The following is a 17,751-nucleotide window of genomic DNA, read 5'->3' on the forward strand; positions in this document are numbered from 1 at the left end:
GTCCTTCTTTTTGCGTCAGTTCAACCTCAAAGTCTACTCCTCTCCACCACATACGAATGTCACGACGCCTCAAAGTCCGTCAGGACTCTCGCAAGAACCGATCTTCGTCCGGGTGCAAGGGCAGCTTGCCGGTGTTTAAGTATTCTGGTTTGGGGGGAATTCTTTGAGCTTGGGAGCACCCAGAGTTGAGTTTCGTCGAATTGCTAAGGCTCTCTCATTCTGGTTGCAAGTCCAGAACGCATGCGACCTGCCTTGCTGAGGTCCGAAGACCGCTCAGGAGTCCGGTATCCGAATGCTTTTGCCATGAGCGAAGTGAAAGCTGAGCGAAGACGGAATGCAAAACAAATGATGCAGTTGGAACGCTATGGAACTTGGTGAAATGATGATGGAGTTAGTGGACAAAGAAAGTAACAATTGTTGGGGAAAGAAACGACTCTGTCCAGGCACGAATTGGTCACGCAATCGAGTTATGTAAGCCGCACTTGACAGCTGCGAGCCCAAGAGATGAAAGGATTTAGGCACTTTATGCCAATTTAGACCAGAATTTAGGCTAGATTATTCCGTCATCCTAAGTTTTGGACGTTAATCGTTCTGCTGCCTGCTGGGGAAACCAAGGAAAGAACAGTTGCCTAGCAGAGGAGTCAGTTCGCGTAGACGGAAGGTGGTCACAGCGAGTTTTGCAATCGCTGTTCCCAACTTGCACTTCCTCAAGCATCGAGTGAGCTGCGATCAAAGCAGTGGCAGTCAGTTCCAAACAACTATCAAATACATTGCATCTATTTCTGCTATAGAAATCGGACGTGAAGTAATTAGCTCCAAGGAGGAACACTTCGATTAATGTTTCGACCTTTGTGAGACCAAGCGCCTAATCCTCCGATTCATAATCTCCCATGGTTTCCCTTCTCCCTTATTCTTCTTACCCTCTAAATACTGTATCATCTCGCGTGTAGAAGCAACGTACGCCACACTCTGCAACGTGTCCGGATGGTTATCTCCAAGCACCTGACGGCGAACGTCCAAGGCAGTTTGGTGAAGTTCGAGGGCCTTGCTGTACTCACTGTGCTGATGATATGTTGAAGCGACATTTGCCATGCTTTCCATAGTGTGCGGATGATTCTCTCCAAGCACCTGACGGCGAAGGTCCAGGGTAGTTTGGTGAAGTTCGAGGGCTTTGCTGTATTGGCCCTGTTGATGAAATGTCGCTGCGACGTTTGCCATGCTCTTGATTGTATCTGGATGTCTGTCGCCGAGTATCTCTCGATTGAGTTCCAATGCTTCGGCGTACAGTTTTTCAGCCTTGTCATATTGATCCTGCTCATGGTATATCGCCCCAAGATCCATCAAAGTCCTGGCCGTATCAGGATGTTTCTCCCCGAGGACTTCCTTTCGGAGCTGTAGGACTTTTGTTGCGATGTCGTAGGTCTCTTCATAACGACCCTGTGTGTGGTATGTGACTCCCAGGTCCGCCATACTCCTGATTGTATCAGGGTGCTTCTGTCCAAGCACTTCTTGTCGGAGTTTTAGTACTCTTATTGCAATATCATGGGCTTCCCCATATCGACCTAGCGTTTGGTATATTGTTCCAAGGTCTGCCATGCTCCTGATTGTATCAGGATGTTTCTCTCCAAGCATTTCTTGTCGAAGTCGTAGGGCTTCATCTAGTAGCTTCTCAGCCTCTTTATACTGGCCCTGCCCGAGATATGCTGCGCCAAGGTCTGCCATGCTCCTAATCGTAGCAGGGTGTGTCCCCAAAGCCTCTTGTCGGAATCCTAGCACTCTTTTTGCAATGTCTTGGGCCTTGGCATATTGGCCCTGTCCAAGATATGAACACCCAATACCTGCTAGGCTGTTGGTTGTATCAGGGTGCTTCTCCCCCAGAGCCTCTCGTCGAAGGTCCCATGCCCGACTATTCACTGACTCCTTTTCTCTCCATCGTCCTCGATCGTACAAAAAGTCCGACACTCTCTCAAGTAAATTCGCTGTCTCGACCTCCGTCTCACTTACCTCAGCCCATTCTCCTACTTGTATGGCATGTGTCAAGTACTGGTCGCATCGTGCCCGCAGGGTCGGGTCAAATCTTGGGAATAAGTCATCTACTACCTGCAGCGCCCTGCGACTGTACAACACTTCGGTCTGCAGTGCTCCATGATCATCTCCAAAGCCCTTGTTGATAGTCTTATCTATTGAGCTGTGAATACTCAGCCCATACTGAAGAGCCTCTCGTACGAGCTTATGCATTTCATAGCTTCGCTCCCCATTATCTGTTTGACGCCTTCTGAGAAAAGAAAACTCCATCAGCCGTGCCACGGCTGCAAGAACCTCAAGCTCTGAGACTTGCGTGGCTAAGGTTTTCTCCGTTTTATCATTCTTGTTGAATGGATGAGCTGCTGCCGCAACCAGTTCATGCGGTATGTCTTGACTGTCCACATACGCAATTACATGGAGGATCTGATAAGATATCTCGCTCTCCGCTTTGATTCGCTCAGTCGAGATCCTCCATGTCTCAAGTACACTATTGGATACCTCGGGTCGTCGGTGTCGGTCCGTATCGCTCACCTTGAGCACTTCCCACCGAGACTTGCCTTGCTTGAGTAGGGTCAGGTATTCCTCAGCTGTCATGGACATGCGCCGCATGTATGTACCAGCTTGCGAGACAGCTAGCGGTAGGCATTGCAGCTCTTCCAGAAGCCGGTCTACTCCCTCCCCAACCGGTATTGGCAGGTCACCTCTCGTTGTCGCCAGAAGTGTTGTCGCTTCATTTATTGCCATAGACTGCACTTGGATACTGCGTGATGCTCCAACGAGTGTACCCCCAATATGCGCATCTCGACTTGTCCATAACACTGTTCCTTGTGAAGGCACGTACTTATAAAGGTCCCGATTCTCAGTCCCCTCTTGTTGCTGCCCAACTCCAAATAGGTTCAGCTCATCCGCATTATCGAGGATCATCAGCCATTTCGACTGTCCCTCAATTTTATTGCGTACAGCATCTAGCAGGTCCGCCTCGTCCAGCCTCTGGTCAACCCCAAGTTTCTTACCGATGGTCTTGTAATCAGTCAAGAAAGTTGCTTCACTATCGGCATGCACCCAGAAGATAGAACACTCCTTATCGGCGTCGCATCTTCTATATGCGTAGTCCAGTGCAATCTGTGTTTTACTTCAATTCGTTTCCGTTAGCCCTCCCGTGTAGCGTAGCATGGATGCCAAAGTGGATACATACCCTGACCCTCCCAGACCCCAGAGAGCTGCGCTATAAGATCCCGAAGTAGTCTGCGGCAAAAGCTCGTCTAGCTTGTCAATGAGATCTCGTCGATGGACAAGATCCTCGTTGCGGGGATAGGGAATGACGCGGACCACTTCGGCACGGGCCGGCGGGTGTGGTTGCGTGCCGTAGTAAACATTCCCCTGGACGTTTCCCTGATGGATGATCGTATGATCGCCAAATTGGCTGTGACTGATATTTGTCGATACTGACATTTCTTCGATGGTTTATTTAGGGATTGTCTTCCATTGAACTTCCTTACCGCCAGGGAAATATGCTGGCCTCATGGAACTCGACCTCCACGTGATCGAGTGTTACAAGGATGCACACAAACCCCTCAATTAAGCGCTGGGTCGTTCATCTTGGGCTGACTTGTTGGGCTGACTTTCCATCTTGTCCAGCGCGATAACAATCACACAAAACACCATGGAGACGGTGCAACCGCCTGCCGAACGCAAACACTTTCGTGTTGCTATAATATGTGCTTTGCCCCGCGAGTTTAACGCTGTCGCCCTGCTCTTCGATCAATTCTGGGATGAAAACGGCGATCGTTATGGCAAGGCCGATAAAGATCTGAATTATTACATAACGGGACGCATCGGAGAACATAACGTTGTCCTAGCTACGCTTCCAAAGATGGGCAATACCAGCGCAGCGGGCGTGACTGCTAGCTTGCGGATGAGCTACACAGGTCTGAGGTTTGGTATCTTGGTTGGTATCTGTGGCGGTGTTCCTCAAATTGATGGATGCGACGCGTTTCTTGGTGATGTGGTAATCAGCAAGTCAATTGTCCAGTATGACTATGGCAAAAAATATCCTGGTCATTTTGCTGTGACGAATACAGTTGAGGATACCCTTGGAAGTGCGAATAGTGACCTCCGAAGTCTTCTTACAGTCTTGGAGACCGACCTCATGAGGGATCGCCTGCAGGATGAAGCCTCACGACATCTAAAAGGCTTACAAGAAGCAGCCAAGAAGAAACGTCGTGGAGCCAAGTACCCGTATCCTGGAGCGGAGCAAGATAAACTGTTTCCTCCGACATATAGTCACAGACATCACGGATGGTGTAGTGTCTGCTCAGATGATCCGGGCATATTCTGCGAGGCTGCTTCGAAAGCATCGTGTGCTGCGGTTAAATGTGATGAGGGTAATTTGGTGGTGAGAGAACGTCCTGCGAGTAGTGGTGAAACTTTCACCCCTGAGATCTTCTTTGGACGCATCGGGTCAGGCAACACAGTCATGAAGAGCGGAGAAGACCGTGATCGCATTGCTTCCGCACACGACCTTATAGCGTTCGAGATGGAAGGTGCAGGCTCATGTCATCAGCTTCAGTGCATTGTCGTCAAGGGCATCTGTGATTATGCAGACAGCCACAAGAATGATACCTGGCAAGATTTTGCTGCTGCTACCGCGGCATCCGTGATGAAGGCTATTGTGGAAAGATATAAGTTACAGGATGAAGACCGCGGCCCGACTTTGACGAAAGGTATAGCCGAATCCTTCTTCCTACGTTTCTTCAGGCTAATGTGTTGATAGACCAACGAAGTTTGACTGCGCGTAGCGTTGAGAGTAATTCGTTCGAAGGACAAGTTTGGATCAACCAGGGAGATGTAGGAGGAAACGTGACATTCATGTAGAGTGTTGAAGTCAATATTTACCCAGGATTCGTGGTTAATGGTGCAGTTCGGGCACGTCAGTTGGTTGTTTGAATCGGTTTAATGATCGCGTCCTTGCCGTAGCGGTTCTTGCGGAGATCAGGGCGGCAGATGGGTAACAGGAGAACCATCCCCCAAAGCAAAGAGTGCTAAGATAATGTAACCTAAGCATTAGTCTAGAAGCGAGCGGATAATTTCGTCTATTAGACTCTCAACTGCCCTGACACTGACGGATGGGTGGCAGGTGCCGCCGGTCCATGACTGCGTGTAATGCACATGATTTCTCGCCCCACCTTGGTAGCTGATCTTCTCGGCCTTGACACACTTCCTTTCGCCTCATTCCTGGGAAAAGTTAAGTTGTTGTGTGGTCGCTCGATTTTCATCCATATACTGTGCACAATACCAGATCCTTTGGCGCACCACCGGGCCTGCAATCACCATCACAGGCTGATCTCTGGTTTCAGGTGGATCGATCGCCTCCATTTCACCGAGCCCTTACATCAAACAAGAACGCCCTCCAAGTTTATATGGTCGTTCTTCTCATGAATATATGTGTACCATTCCTTTACTTCTTACCACTTTCGGCTGAGAACCGCCATGTGACTCTGGGGGTCCTTCGCGGCAGGTACTGGCTCTAGCTGTTTCGTGAAAAACACCTTTACCTCGCAAGATCCCTTCAAAGCTGACTTACGAAAGACGTACGCATCCAACAGGAACTCCTACCCTGCCCTCTGACACTGTCTCTTCCCTTCTAGCAGTGCGTTGGCCCTTAGAGATACCCAAACAACAGAGATCAAGGCTAACAGAAACACAGGCTTGAAGATCTTGACGTCGAGTTCATTGAAGAAGACGACAAGAAAGTCCAAGAGAAAGGAGTATACCTCCAAGGCACAAGCGTACCCCAGCGCCAGGTTGTTATCATTTCCACATATCCCACGTGGGTCAAACGCGCCGTTGAGAAGGAAGAGACATTGTTCATATTCAAGCATGGCAAGGAGCCGGCCCCTGGGAACAAGACAAAGCAAGACAGTGAGGAAGACCCCGACACTGAAAGGTCCATCAAGATCAAGGTCAAGAATTACCGAGCCAGCGATCTTGACATGGACGACATCGAGACGATTGAAGCGAACGACAAAAAAAGCCCAAGAACACGCTGACGGCAATCTGATCGAGTACACCTCCCTCCAAGGCAGAAGCTACCAGAGCTTGGTCGTTACCAACAAGGCTCACAACGCCAAGACACATGGCATGTACATGCTGCGTCTCCTCAAATGGGACAAGCTGTTATTGGTGACCGGGACACCCGTCCTGAGCTCCCTGAAGGATCTACTGTCGCCTCTCGCACTCATGTGAAAGGCCCAAGACATCGATCCCGAGGTCGCACCGGGCTCCCAATACAAGTTCATCAGTCACTTACGTCAAGCAATAAAGCCTTGCTTCAAGCTTCTCTGGTCGTTCCTTTATGAAGGTATGTATACCATTTCTTTACTTATGCCTTTACCTCGCAAGACCCCCTCAGAGCTGACTTACGAAAGACGTACGCATCCAACACGAACTCCTACAGTCTCTACAGGATAGAGACACAATGGCCCCCTACATGATTGTGGGGGGTCTGGAGCCGCCTCAGGCACTACTGTGGGAGGCTTGCGACATCGATCTTAAGGTACACCAAGCGCGCATTTATGGGAGGACCGTAATCATCGCCCGCTGCAGGGCTGGGCATGAGTTCAACCTGGTCCTTCGCTATGAGCACGACATGATGAACGAGATCGGCAACATCAAAAACACGACCAACCGCTACATCGTTCTGCGAATGATTTACCACAACCCTCACCACAACACTTTCTCTCTCGGTGAAGCCTGCTTCAAATTCGCTCTGAAGAGATTTACCACGTTTGGGTTTTTGTGGCTGCAACATGGCAGGCTTCAAACGGTTATTCGAATACAGAAGGCTATCTTGCTGCCATGACCAACGCATTCTCGAGTACATCGAGAGCAGAAGCCCAACCCAGAATGTGGGTGTCAACGCCGGACACGAGATCGTTAAACAAATCTACCACGACATGCACATACGCCGTACGATGCGGACGCCTCAGACCCTCCCAAACAGCAAGATTTCTTTTCCAGCGATCGACCTCCTTCCCTCAACTGTCGTGGTCGAGGAGACACAGCACGACCCAACGAACGACCTTGCGGCCTTGGTAGAGTCAATGGGAAAGGCAAACGCGAAGCGCCTTTACAGCCAGAACAAGCTATCCTCGATCATGGACATGCAAAATAACAGCTCGTCGATGAAGGTTGCTGGGGATTCTGGTCAAGTTTTTCGAAATTCACGTCTTTCAACACGTGCAGGTTAAATCAACTGTGGAAGCTGATAGCGCCCCCAAGCTCAATTTCGGAGAGCATAGGAAGGGTGTTCTTACCTCTTTCGACTGGAGGAACTACAAGATCCTGTACCCAACTACACCAGCCTTTCATGGGTCAGTCGATGAGGTGAACGAGGCAATCAAAATGCTTAGTGACCCCGACGTGATTTGAACCAACCCGGAGTTGGAACGAAAAGGAAGAGGAAGGCCAAAGCTTCCCCCCTCTGGTCGCCGTCCAGGTGTACGAACTTGTCCATCAAGATCCCCATGGTGGACTGAGGTTCTTCTACAAGGAAACTACCGACGACCCTTCAACACGGAGACCTAGGGACAGGCCAGCATACCTGTACTGGATGTGCTACAGAGCTCTATCATGACTCGGGCCCTGGAACTCGCATGGAAGTAGGTGAGAGATGAGGGATTACGAGTGCTGGTTTACGTAGACACCCCTTGGCTGCAGTGGTAGGTCGATCTTCTTGATATTCTCATTACAGCTACTGACTTATTCGCAGCATTACTGTTGGACTATTCAGACTCGCAGGCTTCGGCACCGTCATCGAAATCGTCACCGTTCGACTAGGTCATGATGCGAACGAGAAGAGCAAGGTTGTCGCTGCATGGAACGACCACGAAATCTTCGTCGGCAACGTCAACACAATGAGGACCGGCGTCAACATGCATGGTTGTTGCTCAAAGGGCATGTTCTTGAACTGGCTCATGAACGCGAAGCCGATGCTTCAGATCATTGGACGCTTGATCCGAATCAACCACGAAAATCCTGTGACCCTCCACCTTTTGAAGACCAAGAACTCCTACTACGACAACATTGAACGAATACGATGCACCAAATGGGCCAACCAACTACCTAGCTATATGAACTCATCATCGAGAGCCTAAGGGACGAAATAAGTTGTGGAATTTAGGTCAGCGTTTAGGATATTTATTTAGGTTATCCTAAACCTTAGTCTGGACTTAGATAGGCGCTGCATAGTACTGGAAATAGAGCATTGAATTCACATATGTATATTTGATTTTCTGTGAAGCTTTGTTGGGAACCTGGATTGCCTATGATTAATGATTACTCGGATTGTATCCGGAACAGAGAATGGGTGCAGTATCGATATCTCAGTTCAGTTGTCAATACTTGAATCATTTGGGTCGTGAATAGTTGCATATATCATAGAGCCTCGATGCCATCTAATGAAGGTCTCCAGCATGGAAATTCAGCAAGCAACATGCGACTATCACGTGGTATGACCATCATGGTTTCGATACTTCTACAGCAATTCCATATGACCTACCATCCTGTTCCTCCAGGATCTAGTTCAGCCAATGTTTCGAGAAGTCTCTGATAAGTGTTGTCGCCAGCCATCTTGCCAACTTGGGTGGGTTTTCGCCAACGAGATGCGATGATTTTCCAAGTATGCGATATCTGCAGTCGAAAAGAGAAACTCCTGCTTTTCCATCTGTTCACAGCTTCCGGGTAAGAGTCTTCAGCAATGCAACACATGATACAAACATCATGATACCAGGGTCTGCACGGTAACACACAGTTTCGTCTGATGGTCACCACTGTTTCGAACTCATCCCGCTCGAAGTGACTCGGTTCGTCCGGTATTCTCGATCCAAAAAGATTATCGTCTTTGTCACATAAGCAGCAAGAAATCGCGATTGAAACCATTTCATGATATATTTGTTGACGTGTCCACATGCAATTGTTGACCGGGCAATATTCTGGTGACCGTTGTACACCCAAGAGTCGGTCAGTCATTGCGCTCTGGCGAAGTGCCGAGACAGCGCATCAAAGGATTCGATCATCGCATTTGGTGTCTCAGATTCACCGAGTATCGCATTGATGCCAGCTGGTTTGCGGCCGTATCTGCGTATTCTCGAAGCCATGGTCTTTGCCTTAATCGGGTTGAACGTTAACGCAAGCTTCGGGGCTCAAATCCAAGAATAGTCATCCTTTGCGACGTCTTGGCAATTGTTCGCTCGACGGGCTGTGCATATGCATTGGGTGGCTGATTCGTCCACGGCGCTGGCCGGCGACAACTGTGGCGGTAAGTAGTCGTAAAGTTTACGCGCCGCAATTTGGGCGCAGCAGGGTCGATCGGTAATACCGCGGTAAGGATGAGACAGGCGGTTATCGCAATTAGCTGGGTGTTAATCCCCTCGACATCTTTTCTTTCGGACTCAGGAAAAGACACGACACGTGTAAGGCCAAGCAGCCTTTATGAACGATTCATCCACATTGTGTCTGACAAGATTGAAAAGTCAAAAGATAATGCGATAACAAATACCCTCGGTGAAGCAATGAAACTTTGATAAGGCCTCATCTTTCTTGCCAAGCAGACCCTTTATGCAGGAGCATCAACTCAGCCATAAGGACGCGCAATTGCCAAGACACAGCTGTACCTTAACCCTTGTAACAAGTGGATAGCCCAAGACCCCTTAAGATTTAGGTTTTTTAATTACAGTCGACAGAGGACCTGCTTAATTACAGCAATTATGCCATTTTAATACGGGAAAGCCATTATCATTTGTCAACTCGTAAAAGAACGGGATGGACCGTCTTTAGGTCCTGCCATGGTGGTCCCTGAACTAACGGGATAAGGATTGGTGAAGAAAGTGAAGCTGTCAACTAAGAAACACACTGGTAAATGACTGACCAGTAGTGACTGCTTGCCAAGACCACGGTTAACTCGGCGTCTGCTCACGGGGATAGCGTTATTACGCCAAGGGGTCACAGGCAAGAGCCAAGAGGGGATACAGATCATCAACAGAAGGAATACGGTACGGGTACGGATACCCCAACTACCGTCCAGTCTCTGTTTGAGTCTGAGCGGTGCCCTACCCCCTGCAGAAACCGAAAGGCATGGTTATATCTAACAAGTGCTGCCCTCCTTTTCTCTCGTCTTGCATTACTCTACACTTACACTACCTGTCTGTATCTGTATCCTACCATACATAATGTCTGCTCCTTACGATCCCAACCAAGGGTAAGCGCTTCCCCTAGCACGTTACATGAGAGTATACTGACAATCGCAGCTACGGTCAATACCCTCCTCCCCAGGGTTATGGTCCTCCTCCTCAGGGTTACCAGCAGCCTGTAAGTTTGAACTTGACTCCAAATTAAGCATCGCCAGATCACTAACAATTCCCAGATGCAATATGCGCCAGCTCCTCCTCCTCCCCAACAAGAAGAGAAGAGCCACGGCTGCTTTTACACATGTATCGCCACCCTCTGTTGTTGTTGGGTCTGCGGTGAGACATGCGAATGCTGTCTTGAGTGCCTCGACTGCTGCTGTTAATCGTCCCCTCCCAAACAACCAACTTAGCCTTGCATTTAAGCGCATGGAAACAAACGAATGCATTATTATTTTATTTGTTACCCTATTACCTATTATTTCCTCCTACCTAGTTAAGGACTGAATAACGGCCTGAACATCAATACCACAGTCTCATTGCCAAGCTATTTGAGTTTGTTGAAGAGCATACGGACAAAACAACACATTGTTATTGCCAAACCATGTCGTGTTTTTAAACTTCAGATGAAGAAGTAGTTCCCGTAAAAAGACAAGACGGGATGATCGTTTTGCTAGTGCATGTTTAAACTATACTTGGCGGTCCTCCAATTCGGCACTTTTGACAGTTGGCGTTGGTTAAGCATTGGAAGTACCTGAAGATCCGTATCAGCATCAATCATCCCGATATCGTGAGAAACGTCAATCATCATGCTGTCAACGTACTCTTCACTCTGTTTATCCTTAACCCTCGTACAATCACAATAAGGCGGGCACGTCGCCGTCGGTTTCACAGTCGTAGAAGTCGCCGTAATCGCAGGCTCCCTACAAGGTCTACACCTCGAACTCGTCAAACACTGAAAGTATCTGTAAGCAGGTGGTTAACAAGCCGCCCCATGATGTATATCTATCAAGACAATGAGGCTCATACTCGGGACTTTTCTTATCCTTTATTCCCGAGCAGTCGCACTCGGCTGGGCAAAGAGTGGGCGTGGGGTCGTTGACGATGATTATCCTGATCAGGCTTGTGGAGATGGTCTCGGTGTAAGTGCCCGGTGGCATTGTTCTGTAGTCTGTTGTGTCTCGCTTATTGATTGCCAGTTGGTTTGGTTTGGGTGAGAGTTCGCGAAGGACTTCACCGAGTGTATTTGTCCTGTTGTGGTGTGGGATTGCTTGGGAGATGGGGGTGAGGAGGAAGATTGCGATGCGATGTAAAGACAACATGATGAAAGACCGACAACAACGTTCCCTAGCAATAGGAAGAACTATACTATAGCAATTGTTTTCTTTCTGATGTGGTCAATACAAATCTTAACATCGACCCAGGCGCCTGGCTCTGGGTTTATGTAGTCATCCTTCCCAGGCAATCGATCTCGCACAAGAGTCTCCTCTCTGCGCGCTGTTTACACACGATCCTGCGCAACAGAGACACTACTACAACAGGGACACCGTCACAACACATCCTTTACTACAACATGAGGTCTCTACAACAGATCTTACTACCGTGGATGCAGCTCCTTCGCTCGCTAGATCTGGTGATCGCGGGGCAACGCCAACGGGCTTGTATCACCACCGTCTACAGATGTTGGGAAACACGTACAGAGTCTTGACATCATGCTTTACTTTGGAACGATCCGTGTCAGCTGAAAGAAGCAAACATACAACTCAAAAAGATAAGGTAAAGAGAGTAAGGTTGGGTGGTGGTGTTGCGTTTGCCATGGACGCTCGCGATGGCGACTGATCTGAGGCATTGCGCAAAGCTAAGGGCTACCAGTTTTTGGCAACGATAGATCATGAAGTTCTTACTCTACATGTCAGCTGAGACTTGAGGGTCTGTTTCAAATAATATTTTTCCGTCTAGAGCATGCAGCTCCAGAGAGTAGAGTAGGGAGCCTCTCTTTGAAGCGTCTCAAACCCCAGATCGTCGCAACACCAGCAACACCAAGCAGACGACTGTACAACCTCGCCGCGCGGCCGCATCTTTGTACAACACCGTTACAATCTCACTTATCATCTACGATAACTCTTTTGAACCTCAACTAGGTTAACAGATCCAGCAACAAGGCATCCATTTGGTTACCAGAATGTCAGCGACAACACCTCGATCAGGCTAGCACCGACGAACAAGATCACCACCCTATATCACCACTCGCGAAGCCTACTCAACATCCCCAAAGATGCGATTGGCCTCATCAAAAATGTCTCGGCCAAAAACCCCGTTCAACAACATAATTCACCGAAGGCAATCACAAGCGAACATCTAACCCAAAAAGAAACTCTATTCAAAACCTCTATCCAAACTCCTACGAAGGAGTAATCCCTCTCTTCACATCCCTCCTTTTTCTTCTCAACATAAAATCCCATATTTTCTTCGCACCAGCATCTACATCAACACCACGCTTCTCAACTTGAGAGAGTGTAAAGTATAGAGCTGTCCAGATGATGACGCACACATCCCAGATGTGAGTAAACCACCAGTACACTTGGTTTCCTAGTGGACATGTCGCGTACTCGAACTTCCACTCCCACGTCTCTTGGTCGAACCACAGACTCAACAGACCTGCATTTCCGCCAAAGTCGCCCATCATGCTGCGCACGGTGATCTCGCGACGACCCGGAATGCCTTCTGTGCCGGGAATCTTCTGCGCCTGCGCGTCGGACCATTTGGCCACTTGCCATGAGCGCTGTGAGGGGTCTGTTCCGTTCGTTTGGTTGATGTAGTGGTACGTGTCGCAGCCAGCGTGGTCATGTCCGTTGAGCATTAGACCGTCGCGACCGTAGCCACCGCCTGGGGCGGTGCTTTTTGCGCTCATGCCCCAGATGCCTTCGAGAAAACCTCGCGTGGCGTCGACGCTGAGTTGGTTTTGCTCTTTTAGGCCACCGCCGTCGGCTGCGGTGTGGAAGTCGAACATCGGTGCGTCGACACAGATGCCTGCGGGCTTGTACATGGGGATGTGCGTGAGGATCAGCGTAAACTGTCCCTTGTATTGCACAGCGCCTGAAGTAGCGATGACATCGTTGATGAAACCGTATGTAACATCCTGAAGAGGAAGAGACTTGGCCGGTGTATCGAGGTTCATGTCGTTGACACCGATAATGCGAAGCTGGGGCATCACCCTCGTAGACTCGGGGTTCGCAGGAGAGTACAAAGTAGCTCTCGTCTCAGGATCGGAGATAGGTAGCTCAAAACGAAGTTCGTAGTTGGTCTTTCCAAAAACTCGTTCAAAACGCTCCATCCGCTCTTCAGTCAAGTCTCCAGCGTATCCAATATCGTGGTTTCCTGCCACGTTAAGCATTCTCTTTCTCCAAACCTTCTGCTCCTCGCTACCATCCAAGACTCCAGCCAATGTATAATCGTTCTTAGGGTGTGCTGCCAAATCGTCCGAAAGTCTCTCGGTTCCGGGGAACACACGGTTCCAGAATCGTCGGCCTCGCTTCTCAAACTCCTTGTCGTCGATCCACTGGCTACCGACGAGGTCACCCAGTACTGACACATGGGTAGGATTGGTCCACCAGTTTACCTGACGGTAAATATGCGCCAAGTAGAAATCATTTCCCCATAGATCGATCCGTTTGCGCTGCGACATGAGCCAGTAAGGAAGATCCTCCATGAAAATATCAACGATATCATGGATGATCTGTCTAACTCGCTCACGGAAGCACCAATGGCTCGTCTGAAAAGTGATCTTCTTGTACGCAGTCTTGATATGAGGAAACGTCCCCAAATAATTTGTGATAATCGAAGTATCGCCTTCTAACTGAGGATCGCCCAGTGCCAGCAGTCGAAACGGCGCAAGCTTCGCATGATCGGCCGCAGTCGGTTTCGAAGGCCAGTGAAACTTTTTCGTCAAGGAGTAGGCCTCCTGGCTATCGCGGGACTCGACGGGGAATGCGCACCCTTGGATGACGGGGAAGAGGTATAGGTAGAGGGTGAAAGCTACCGAGAGCGGCACCAGCAGGCGCAGGCCATGGCGGAGAAAAGCCACGACGTTCATGTAGCCGACCTCATGTGCTGGCCACGTTGGCAATGTTGTGGTGAGAATACAGCCGCCGAAAACTCGAGCGGCGCAAAAATTGGCAAAAGGAGAATGATGGTTGATGATACCCCTGGAATGCGGATGCTAACGACACGTGAAGATAAAAAATGGCTTAGTCATGCGACAAAGGACCCCTTTTAGGGAGTAACGACACCATTGTTTGAGACGGTGTGCTATGGTTTCAGAGTATTATTTGCTGTTATTTTTGTCTATTTCCGTGTGCAAAATTGAAATCAGTATGCAGAGACGTTTAGACGTTAGGCGTTACGGTTGTGGTGTTTTGATTACTGGAATACGAGGTCCCAGGGTCCGTCCCCTCTGTCAATCGGCATGCTACTCTATTTGACGATCTGCACCATATCCTTGTACGATCTGTAAAGTGTTCAATTGGGTATCTACTTTGACTTCAGGATCTTTCAGATCTTTTGTCTATTTCATTTGTGTATGCGTGATTCAACGGGTGCTGTTTGACGCCGTTTCGTGGTGAAGCTGGTAAGGCTTAACCTAGACCGTCTTGAGAGTTCTAACGAGCGCCACGCAGAAGACCAGCATGCAACACCAGGTTTTGTTATCGCCAGCAAATGGCCTTTGACAATTGCACGCAGCACGTTTCATCCTCATCATTCCTCATAAATATCCTCATCCTCTCTTGGCCACTCAATGTCAAAATCCGGATCATCATCCTCATCACGAACGATAGCAAACGCTATCAAGCTATTGTTCTTCAACCCCAGCTTAGTCGGCGAGTGCTCCCCATTCCCCGTCTTGAGCTTAACCCAACCTGAAGAGAGATCATTCGGAATCTTCAACGCGCCAAACACAATCTTCGAGTTCTCGTCAACAGGAGTATTCTTGGGAGGCTCGATCCGCGTGGTTAGGCCTTGGGGGTATCGATCGGTTATGACATTGATAAGCTCGGTGGTGACTTCAGACATGGGGGCGAGGGCGTCGACGAAGAGGTAGATGGTATGGATTCCGTGCTTGAAGCGCACGGAGATGTGTGCGTCATCGAGATCAGCCTGAGGACTGGGTTAGTGTTGGGCGGGAAGTGAGGCGATCGGTATCTTACCATTTTGTCGATCTTGGGAGGTGTAAGTTTGGGGAAGACGTCAGAGGTTGGGATGTCGCCTCTGGACTCTGCTTTGTTCAATTCATGAGGGGCATGGATGGCATTCGATTTGGCGGGGCGAATCACGAAATGTTTGGCGCGACGTCACGTGTAAGCGCGTAGAGTGCTATCGTTATCGTTATCGATTAAGCAGTGAACCACATGAAGAGGCTTTAGCAGGTGAAGAAACATGACATATGCATGGCAAAGACCAAGAGGCATGGTAGCGGAGCCGCAATGACACTTCAGCCTAGGCACGGATCGATTCACTTGGTTGACGCAGTGTCAGGTAGAGATCTTGGTTGTCGGACCATGCTGGGCATCAACCTTGGATCTGAGGATGACAGGGTGCACGCATTATTCGTTGATAACAACTGCATTATTGATACGTCACTTTGATCAAGGATGTGTTCATGACAGCTGATAGCCAGGAACCAGTCTTACAGTAAGACCCGAACCAAAGACATGCCCTCCATCAAGCTTTCTAGAAGGGCTGTCAGTTGTCACTACCCTGGACACGCCGTCTCTCAGTGGTAAACTGATGAAAAGAAGGGTCCATGGCAAACCGTGCGTATAGACTGTACTAATGCACAAACGCACTGTCCATCATGGCATGAGCCTTCAGTTCGCAGCAGCATCCATCATTCAATTCACATTACCTATTCAAATCCATCACGAGGAGGAGAAAAAAAGTGTCATCGGGCCTTTGCAGGTTATCAGCATTTAATACCAAGCCCAGCCCCGTCTTGGCTTTCATTACCGACAACAAGCGCAAGCGAGCAAAAAAAGAAAAAACCCGCCAACACCGCCGGGATTGTAAACTCCGGACCTGGGTCGTTCTCCGCAATCACCGCCGAGCGGAAGGATCTCCACTAACTGAGAATCAGCCGCGCAGAAAGCCAAGCTAGCACAGCAGAGCCTCGCGTCAATCTCGGCCTTGAAAGGGAGAAAAAAGACACAGCCTGGAAACCAAAAGCATCCAATTGCACAACAGCCATGTCTTCCGCTCCCGCTCCGTCTTCCCGGCCCGGTCTGACAGCAGCCTCCGGCGCCGCGATACCCTCAGACCTGGACCTGGCAGCTGCTTTCCCACAAGATGCTTTCCCTCGTCTGTCCGTCGCGACGCCCACGCGGTTGATGCTGGGCACAATCTCGTCAGCCCTCGTGGGCTTCTCCCTTGGTGCGACACAAGGTGGTCAGATGGCGCAGCTGCGGTTCCGGGCCGAGCACGCACACAAGATGCCCGACACGACAACAGGGTGGTACTTTTACCACAAGAGCAAGAACTACCACGCCATGCAGGGCGGCATCCGTGAGGGCTTTCGCATGGGGTTCAAGACGGGGTTCTGGAGCTTGTTGGCCCTGTCGCTCGAAAGCACGGTCGATCGTTATCGCGGGGCGAGCGACATGTTTTCTACGACGATAGCCACGCTTACAGTAGCTGGCGCGTTTTCACTTTGGCGTGAGTACCTCTTTTCCAACTTATCTGTCCTTTTTTGCCTCGGCTGCATGCATGCATTGACTAAGAGGTAATGGCAATTGCGTGAAAACCCCATATGGGGTATTGCCCGCATTGGCATGGCACTGTTTGATGGAAAGCGACGGGTAGATATTGCAAGCATTCATTAGTGGAGAGAATCAGATGAGCTAACAAGCGCCGAACATCGGCGTGTGCATCTAGATCGCCTGTCATTAACAACCGCCGCCCGGACCGCGCGATACGGGCTCATGTTCGGTCTCGCGTATGGTGGGATTCAGGATCTTGTTGGCTTAGCCCGAGGCAGACCGATCGGATATGTCGAGTTTCTACGACGTCGTGGTACAAAGAATGTCCATGATGATGATCGTACTGCGTTGTAAACACAAGTTAGGAATAAATATGTAAATATCACCATCCTGTTTGTACAACATCACTGTAAATTATGGAAACCATAAATGCTTCATCTCCAAAACGCATTGACTAGAACAGGGGATAGAATCAACCGGTGCAGAGATCACCAGGAATAAAAAATTTAGTGCCCCTTCGTTATCGGGGCAGTCCGAGTTTGGGTCCTCTTCTACTCCCTCTAGGTGTACGCCTCTCCCGTAAACCAGCCCCAGAGTCAGAGGGGGGAGCGGCTTTGCTCGGTCTTTTATGGAGACATCATCGATAAGGAAAAAGCTTCTAGCGAGATCGAATATTTTTCTCTCTCTCAGCTGGAGCTAGTTGGTTCCAGGCCATGCAGAGATGAGCAGGGCAGGGCGAGAGATACGGTAGCAGAGCCCCATTCGTCATGTCCATCTCGGCATATCATCTTATC

At 49.4% G+C, this 17,751-nt stretch overlaps 8 protein-coding genes across 8 annotated transcripts; 5 read left to right on the plus strand and 3 right to left on the minus strand.

The window, feature by feature from the left end:
- Nucleotides 1–834: 834 nt before the first annotated feature.
- Nucleotides 835–3,477, minus strand: B0J16DRAFT_321221 (uncharacterized protein; the record flags this gene model as incomplete). Its single annotated transcript, XM_046125626.1, has 2 exons — nt 835–3,121; nt 3,221–3,477. The coding sequence occupies 2 exons, from the start codon at nt 3,475–3,477 to the stop codon at nt 835–837; spliced, it is 2,544 nt and encodes an 847-aa protein (XP_045980871.1).
- B0J16DRAFT_148284 (nucleoside phosphorylase domain-containing protein) lies at nt 3,221–5,109 on the plus strand. Its single transcript, XM_046122006.1, has 2 exons — nt 3,221–4,748; nt 4,799–5,109. Exons 1-2 carry the CDS (start codon nt 3,689–3,691, stop codon nt 4,897–4,899), a joined length of 1,161 nt encoding a protein of 386 aa, XP_045980872.1. The 5' UTR covers nt 3,221–3,688; the 3' UTR covers nt 4,900–5,109.
- A 1,724-nt stretch (nt 5,110–6,833) lies between these two features.
- On the plus strand, nt 6,834–7,274 carry B0J16DRAFT_321223 (uncharacterized protein; the record flags this gene model as incomplete). Its single annotated transcript, XM_046125627.1, has 1 exon — nt 6,834–7,274. The coding sequence occupies one exon, from the start codon at nt 6,834–6,836 to the stop codon at nt 7,272–7,274; it is 441 nt and encodes a 146-aa protein (XP_045980873.1).
- Nucleotides 7,275–7,914: 640 nt separating this feature from the next.
- Nucleotides 7,915–8,197, plus strand: B0J16DRAFT_343694 (uncharacterized protein). The gene has a single exon (XM_046128087.1). The coding sequence runs from the start codon at nt 7,941–7,943 to the stop codon at nt 8,178–8,180; it is 240 nt and encodes a 79-aa protein (XP_045980874.1). The 5' UTR covers nt 7,915–7,940; the 3' UTR covers nt 8,181–8,197.
- A 1,572-nt stretch (nt 8,198–9,769) lies between these two features.
- Nucleotides 9,770–11,055, plus strand: B0J16DRAFT_343696 (uncharacterized protein). The gene is made up of 3 exons (XM_046128088.1): nt 9,770–10,282; nt 10,332–10,392; nt 10,448–11,055. Exons 1-3 carry the CDS (start codon nt 10,254–10,256, stop codon nt 10,592–10,594), a joined length of 237 nt encoding a protein of 78 aa, XP_045980875.1. The 5' UTR covers nt 9,770–10,253; the 3' UTR covers nt 10,595–11,055.
- Nucleotides 11,056–12,261: 1,206 nt separating this feature from the next.
- Nucleotides 12,262–14,396, minus strand: B0J16DRAFT_343700 (uncharacterized protein). The gene has a single exon (XM_046128089.1). The coding sequence runs from the start codon at nt 14,299–14,301 to the stop codon at nt 12,610–12,612; it is 1,692 nt and encodes a 563-aa protein (XP_045980876.1). The 5' UTR covers nt 14,302–14,396; the 3' UTR covers nt 12,262–12,609.
- Nucleotides 14,397–14,842: 446 nt separating this feature from the next.
- On the minus strand, nt 14,843–15,531 carry B0J16DRAFT_148323 (uncharacterized protein). The gene is made up of 2 exons (XM_046122007.1): nt 15,413–15,531; nt 14,843–15,362 (listed from the first exon to the last, which is right to left on the minus strand). Exons 1-2 carry the CDS (start codon nt 15,413–15,415, stop codon nt 14,964–14,966), a joined length of 402 nt encoding a protein of 133 aa, XP_045980877.1. The 5' UTR covers nt 15,416–15,531; the 3' UTR covers nt 14,843–14,963.
- A 590-nt stretch (nt 15,532–16,121) lies between these two features.
- On the plus strand, nt 16,122–17,394 carry B0J16DRAFT_343704 (uncharacterized protein). Its single transcript, XM_046128090.1, has 2 exons — nt 16,122–16,913; nt 17,133–17,394. Exons 1-2 carry the CDS (start codon nt 16,448–16,450, stop codon nt 17,309–17,311), a joined length of 645 nt encoding a protein of 214 aa, XP_045980878.1. The 5' UTR covers nt 16,122–16,447; the 3' UTR covers nt 17,312–17,394.
- Nucleotides 17,395–17,751: the final 357 nt, after the last annotated feature.

Source organism: Fusarium flagelliforme, assembly GCF_020744385.1.
Source record: "Fusarium flagelliforme strain FIESC 12 MPI-CAGE-AA-0113 chromosome Unknown B0J16scaffold_5, whole genome shotgun sequence".
In the NCBI taxonomy this organism is placed as follows: Eukaryota; Fungi; Ascomycota; class Sordariomycetes; order Hypocreales; family Nectriaceae; genus Fusarium; species Fusarium flagelliforme.